Source organism: Apis dorsata, unplaced genomic scaffold (assembly GCF_000469605.1).
Source record: "Apis dorsata unplaced genomic scaffold, Apis dorsata 1.3 scaffold_968, whole genome shotgun sequence".
NCBI lineage: Eukaryota > Metazoa > Arthropoda > Insecta > Hymenoptera > Apidae > Apis > Apis dorsata.
This window is the reverse complement of record NW_006264075.1, coordinates 148,049-155,550: the sequence shown is the minus strand read 5'-3', so window position 1 is coordinate 155,550 and position 7,502 is coordinate 148,049. Positions and strand designations below refer to the sequence as shown.

The following is a 7,502-nucleotide window of genomic DNA, read 5'->3' as shown; positions in this document are numbered from 1 at the left end:
TTTTTTTTTTTTTTTTTTATATATGTAGAATGAAAGGAAGAAAGGATATCGGTGAATATTCTTGAAAGAAAAAAGGTAGCGAAACTTTGTAGGATAAGGTGTTTTTTTCCAGGAAAATTTTGTCAAAGTATATTCTTTGAGTGTAAATGAAAATCAAGAAAAATGTTTTAAAATGTCGAAAAAAGGAAAGATTATGGAAATTTATTTAAATTCGTATTTTCCATGCATTTTTTAAAAATTTAACATACTAAGTGTATTCAAAATATTTAATAAGAATAAATTTTTATCAAAATAATTACTGCGAATTATTCAATTATAATATTATTTTGTTTAGAATATTAAATGTTAAAGAGATTCTATGGATTAAAATAAGGCAAACAAAATTAACAATAAAAAGATTTCGATAAAGATATTATTTTCAAAAAGATTAAGTTTAAAAAATTTGTAATGTTTTATTACAAAAAGTTATTAAATTTATCGTATTATTAAATTTTTTAATTTTTTAATACATTGTAAACCTATTCTTGTTTTGTATTTTGCATTGTAAGTGCGAATTTTATTTTTAAATTACATACTTTCCATACAATATTTTATATTTTAATATTTTATATTTAATATTTTATATTTAATATTTTATATTAATATTTATATTGAAATTTAACCAGGAAAAACTGAAACATTCTATATAACTGGAGTTACGTATTGCTTTGAATTATTTAAAAAAATAAATAATGTTATTTCTTACTAATTATTAATAATTTTATTAGCAATTGTTAATTCTTATCTTCTTATAATTTATTTACAAAAATACACAATAAAAGACGAATCAAAGTACAAATCAAGATAAAATTTCTATATTTCGTGTACCACTCGTGTTTCCTTCAAAGAGAAAATTTCGAAGTTTCGTCAGTAGCAGCTTCCACAAGGGATGATGATGAACCAATACAACAATCAATATATCATATCTGTGAAACGTAATTTTCCAAACCTAAATATATCAATCCTGTATATATACAATCAATCGAAATCTCCAAAACGCCACAAAATTTCATGAAAGAAAAACGAAATGAATGAGAATAAAAGTGAATTTCCTTTAATTTAGCATTCTATATCCGTTCGATAAACATAAAGAAGCAAAATTACCAGAGACAAAAATAGAAGAGAATAGATTAAAATAATTAATTAAGTGGTTCTTGAAACGTCAGTAGAATAAACTATCATTTTTCAGAATTTTCCTTCGACGATACTCTGAAATCCAAGCAAGAGCAACTTTCGAAAAATCGTTACCTTCAGATGGATCATAAGAAATTTATCTTAAAAAGAATTTACGTGTTCACTTGTAAAGAAATACTTTCGAGAGCAACGATTTTACTCTCAAGCGTACGTTTAAACATCGGCGGAGAAAACGTTTCTCTCATTCCTGATTGAGGAAGAATTCAGAGGCTAAGTCTGTCGATGGCCACGGATTTTATCTATTTTTTTTTTTTTTTATACAGACATGAAACACTCCTTTATCGACACGCCATCGTTCCTTGAACCTCCTCCTCGCACGATTTATTTATCGAATACCAACACCGCGCGCCATGTTATTCCGCTGCCCATAGCCGCTGCAAAAGTAATGGTGGTAGTAGGTGTAGAAAGCGAAAAGTGACATAAAGCTGTCGCACGTGCATGTATGCCCGCTTCGCTGTGTGTGACCTAGCAGAAATGCCACGGCCATAGATGTTTGCCTCTGTTAATCGAACTTTGACGTTGTTAGGTCGACCTCGTGCTCAGCTCGGAGACGGGCGGTGACCTGTCCGACTTTATCACGAATGGAGAATGGTACCTGATCGGTGAGTACATCTGGATTTTTTTTTTTTAAATCCTTGATATAAAAATATTATAAGAAATTTGCATATATAATTATATATCTTTGGATAAAACGGTTCAAAGTATTGAATTTTAGTAATCGATGATAAATAATGGAAAATTTAATGTACTTGGATTTAATTGAGTAGTGTATAAATGTTGTAACGAATGTAAAATGATGTGCAAACGGTTTGTTGGTCATAATACATAAAATTTCATTTGAAAGAATAGGGATATGACTGTTAGTTTCATTTCAGTATAATAATTATGTGATTATTGAATATGAATATATTTCTTCTTTTTAAATAATTTAATGATATTTTCAATAATTTCAAACATTTTTATTGTTATTTAATTAGTATTAATTTCTCTTTTCATAACATTCTTCTTATATCATTCTTTCATCGAACAATATGTAAGAGAAAAAAAAAATAACAATCTTAGATCCTTTCTTTTTTCTCAATTAGTCAAATTTAGTTTCGAAATTTTTGAAAATAGTAAAATATGCTGATTTTTTATCATGAAAGAAAATGAAAATCTTATCAGTTCTTACACTGAAACTTTATTTCTGAATAAATATTCTAGATTTCGAGACATGAATTTTCTGTTTAAACAAGCTGAAGAAATCATGAATATATAACTTATATATACTTTATATACATATATTAAACACGTATATATATATTAAACACGTAGTCATTTCTTTATAGAATAAAAAATTAGCAATTACAATAAAAAAATTTTTCTTTTCTTTTAAAACACATTGTATTCGTAAATATATGTAAATTGTTATACATATTCTTAAAAATAACACAAATTATTAAAAATACAATACAAATTTTTGTTCAACATTAAAGTTTCTTCGTTCTTTCGCGAAATCTTTTAATAATATTATTAGTAAAATGAAAATTATCGCAATAATGATAATCTTGAAATTTGAATTCATTGCCTTAATGTTTTGAAGTAATAAGAAAGTCTTATTAAATATCCATAGAAATTATATAGATATTTTCAATCTTCCACTACCTTAAATTTTAATGAAACAACGAAATACAGGTTATTCGAAATATCTTCGAATTTAATGTAAATTTATCTTCAAGTAATAATAATTTACTTCAATATTCAACAGTAAGTAGAACAGACATCATATCTTAGACAACTATTAAACTTAGCTCACAAGCAAGGAATATAAGTCAATAACTATCAGCACCTACAAGTAGCTCAACTCAGTATTAAATCAAACAATATATAGAGAAAGGAATATATTAAAGACAATGTCATATAACAAAATATATATGTTTGTAAACACGTATAAAATTAAAATAATATTAATATTATTTTAGAAAAATTCTTTTATGTTATTACTATTTTACAAATAATTATATTCAATAATATTATTAGATATGGATATAGAAATAAAATTTCTAATTATCAATTTTTTAATAATACATTAATAAAAATAATAATTTTTAAAAAAAATTTTTGCAATTTTGAATTCTAAAAATCAATAAGAATAATAAACCATTAGTTATTTTTAAAATATCATTCTCGTTATAGTTTTTTAAATTCTACATTGTTGAAAATCAATTGTTCGTAAGTTCTTCGTAGCATTTTCTAATAACATTCTATTATAAATTGCAAATCAACTAGTTCTAACAGCAACGATGGATCGCAAATCGAACTCGTACCAACTAGTTCTAACAGCAATGGATTATCGAAAATCCATTTTCCATTCTACGCTGATTTTGACACCGTAATAGAATATATGTCAATTTGAAGTATTAACACATTTCAACGTTGATGCAAGCTACATTCATATCGTTCGCATGCACATTATTTTCATTTTAAATATTTGATCCATCGAAAATTCCAGTTAAAAACATTAAATTTCATGCATAAAACATTTTCAATATTCTGAATTTTCTATATTAATTAGAAAACCGAGAATCGTGATGATAGAATTCAACGAGTTCAATAGAAAATAGAATTGTAATGTAAATTTCACATTATTTTAAATTAATCGAATTATTCTATTATTCTATCTATGTTCAACTGTGATTAAATATAATAATAAGACTGGAAAAATATATAGAAAAATATTTTTTTTAAATATCTTTATTAAAATATTATATTATTTTATTTCATTTTGATTTTCAATTTTTTATTTTTCAATGTTTTCAAAATTTCTCTCCTTTCTTAAAAAGATTCTTTGCGAAATAAGTTTAATATTACATCACTTTTTTAAATCATATGTATTAATAAAGAAACTAAAATACAAATAATATCAATTTTCCTCTTCAAAGTGACATTCCACTAAGAAAGTAAATGACTATAATCCATTACACTCTACACACTCATAGTACTTATACACATATTTATACATAATGAATTCATTAAGAAACGCAATTTTGATAAAACAATTATCTCAGATAAACACAAACTTATTTTTATAAAACTAGAAAAGATATCGTTCCAAGTTGATCTTCTCAAGTCATTCCGTTCTGATCTCGAATCCAATTCTCTCGGAATTTTCTCTGGCCATAACAAAAACTCCTATTTGTGAATACCTCCGCCACGTAACGTTTCTTAATAATGTTTCAACAGAGGAAGCCAATTTCCAGGTTTCTACGGTAAAATGCACTCTTCGTTTTCCCGCGCGCGATATTCGTGTCACTGGCGCGTAAAGGAATGCTGATAGAAGTCGTTAGAAACCCACTTCCACGCTCCTCCAATCCCAAAAACGTCGTTGGGCGATAAAGATATCTCATCGTCTTCCGTTTCATCGTGCATCATAAAGTCTCTAATCGATGTGGCGATCGAACAAGCCTCGAATCGTTTTACGACACTTCGAATCTCGATGTCCACGATTTGCCGATCTCTTTCACTCTTGACTCCTTTTCGATACAGCGATGGGATCGAATCAATGTTGAATTAATCGATAAACTGTGAAGTTAAAGTATCGAGGGAAGAACTATTTTTTTAGAAAATAGAATTAATCGAAATTAGAATGATTCAAATATAAAGTTACTTAATAATTATGAGAATCAGAAAGATCTAGAAATGCAATTTATAATTTTATTGTTTATGTAGTCTCATTAAAAATGTGAAAATGTATGTAAGTTAAATGAATTAGTCATACACGAATAATAAATATTTTTAAAAATAGCTAAGAAAAATTTGAAATTATCTTTTTCCTTTTTTAATAAATTTCTTCTTTCTCTTGAAATACATACAAGGAATTTTGTAAGTCATAATTTTCCAAACCCATTCGCGAGATATTCGAACCCATCACTATTCGTCACAACAGTTTCGTAGTATTGTTCGAATTTTCTTCATTATATCGATGCTCGCTTGTGAACTTGTATGAAAACGCTTGGCCAGGAATCTGAAATCGAAGAATAATGGAGAATAGTTGCGAGAATCTTAGCGAAATTGCATTAATAAATTCAGCTTTCTTCAATGTGTAGCGTCGCAAGCTCTAACCTCTATCTAGCTTCGATACTTCCCTCTTTTAAGGCTTATAGTGAAAATTCTCGCCTCGATACTTGCCTCGAGAATGAAAAGGTGGGACGAGATGACTTCGAGGTGAGTGTCTGATGGTAGTTTCGTGGACGGTGAGTTTATTGCTGAATATGTTGGGTGATTTGATATAAATGGCGAAGAATATGGTGTGTGCAATATCTTATAAGATGATGCAAAATTGATATGACTCAGAGGAGAATGATTTTGCATAAATGCATATGCTGAAAATGATGCACAGTTTTGATGTTATTATTGAAAATGTTGTTTTCTTTTCTTATTGCTTAAACTAGAATTATCTTTGAAATTTCGATATTATATTAAGATTGCTGTGAAATACATTTACATACTGTGAATTGATGAATATTGTACGAAAGATATTTTTTTTCTTCTTGAGAGAATTAACAGAATAATTGTTGTAAAATAGTATACTATTCTTCGTTTTTAGAAATCGTTTTTACAAAAGCAAAATAAAATTAAATTATCGAGATATCTCGAAGATATACTCTTTTTTTTAAAACAGTTTTCGATATTGTCGAAGCCAATGTTTGTATTTTTATTTAAAAGCAAAGCGATATCACAAAAGCACAAAATAAAGTTATAAATTCTGAAATTCATTTTGGAAAAATATAAAACAGAACCAAAAAAAAAAACAAGAAAAAAGAAATATAGCTATTTTGCATGAAATTGCGAACAGTAAAACGATCCCACGGTCCCATAGAGAAGCGCGAGCAGTGAAATAATTAAAATTGCACATTTGCACAATAAGGGCAGATACAGATGCTGCTTCCGTTTTACGACTAGAATCATGTGGGATATTAACATTCTCCTTGTATAAATGCTAGGAAAAAGTGTTCCAAAGATGCAGCAACAAGTGAAACGTCCTCCTTTTCTTATCCTTGAATCATCAGGTTAAATCGTGAAAGATATTATTTAATTAAAGATAATTAAAAGACTCTTTCAATATCTGTCGAACACATGAATTCACTCTTTCGATGATGTTTTATTAAATTTTATGATATCTGTTCACGTATATTATTTCAGTCAATATTAAACTTCTTTATTTCGAACAAGGAAGTGAAATTACACTTTAGTAATATACACATAAAGTAGAATAGGATCGTTGGAAGTACTTGTTTTATGAAAGTCAAACTTTATAGATATAATCGATGACTTGATGAGAAAAATTTATCATCTCGAATATAAAAAATAAATAATAATAATATTTTATGATATCTTTGCAGTTATAACGATTCGAAGTTCTCATAATTTTTTAATCTAAATAATTTCATCTATAGACTGATCTTTAATTAAATTTTTAAATTTAATTAAAATTTTATTTTTTAAATTTAAATTTAATTAAATTAATTTAAATTTTATTAAAGAATGCATCGTTTCATTCGTCATTAACGAAAGCGCTTGTCAATAATTTTATTTACTGTAAACGACACCGTAAGATTTCTAACAGATGTAGTCGTCTCGTGAAAACAGTTAAATAAAAGTCACGAAGCATCGTGCTCGTATTTTCCTAGTTATGACTCGGCTATCCCCAACGATGCATGCTTCCCCCTCGTAATTCGAAATTAGTCTGAGAGTTCGTGTCATGCGCGCGATGCACGTTGCTGCAAAATTAGCGAGCCATGTAATCCGCGCGCCACAGTCAGCTTGATCAAAATTAGAAGTCGAAAGTTAATTACACAAGCTCTCTCAATTTGTTCTTTCCGTTTACGATTAGAGATCCGTTGTATCGTTCACAATCTTGATTTTGTTCGAAAAAAGCACAAAGATTTCTCTCGAATATAAAGTTAACATTATTGTGCATTATGCTCGAAACTAAGGATGTCGAAAACGAGTGACCACTATTCATATTATCATCCAGAGTGATATTTTTGTCGTAAAGTAATGAATAATCAATTTAAAGAAATATTGTTTATTTTAATACTTTGAAACTACTATTCATATTATCATTCAGGATATTAGTTATTAATATTTATGCATTGTGTATTTAAATTTAAAATTATTAATTAATATTTTTTGTGAAGATTGATATTTCCTTTATGAAGTAACGAATGATCAATTTAAAGAAATATTGTTTATTTTGAAACTACTATTCATATTATCATTTAGAATGT

The 7,502-nt window shown here is 27.3% G+C and overlaps 1 protein-coding gene across 6 annotated transcripts in view; it reads left to right on the top strand.

The window, feature by feature from the left end:
- Window positions 1-7,502, top strand: part of LOC102674460 (neuronal acetylcholine receptor subunit alpha-7) — a 362,879-nt gene that overhangs the window by 232,934 nt on the left and 122,443 nt on the right. For all 6 annotated transcript variants that reach the window (XM_006623887.2, XM_006623889.2, XM_031514304.1 and 3 more), the window contains exon 8: window positions 1,760-1,835. In XM_006623887.2, the coding sequence (XP_006623950.1) occupies window positions 1,760-1,835 (76 nt within the window). The remainder of the gene's footprint in view (window positions 1-1,759; window positions 1,836-7,502) is intronic.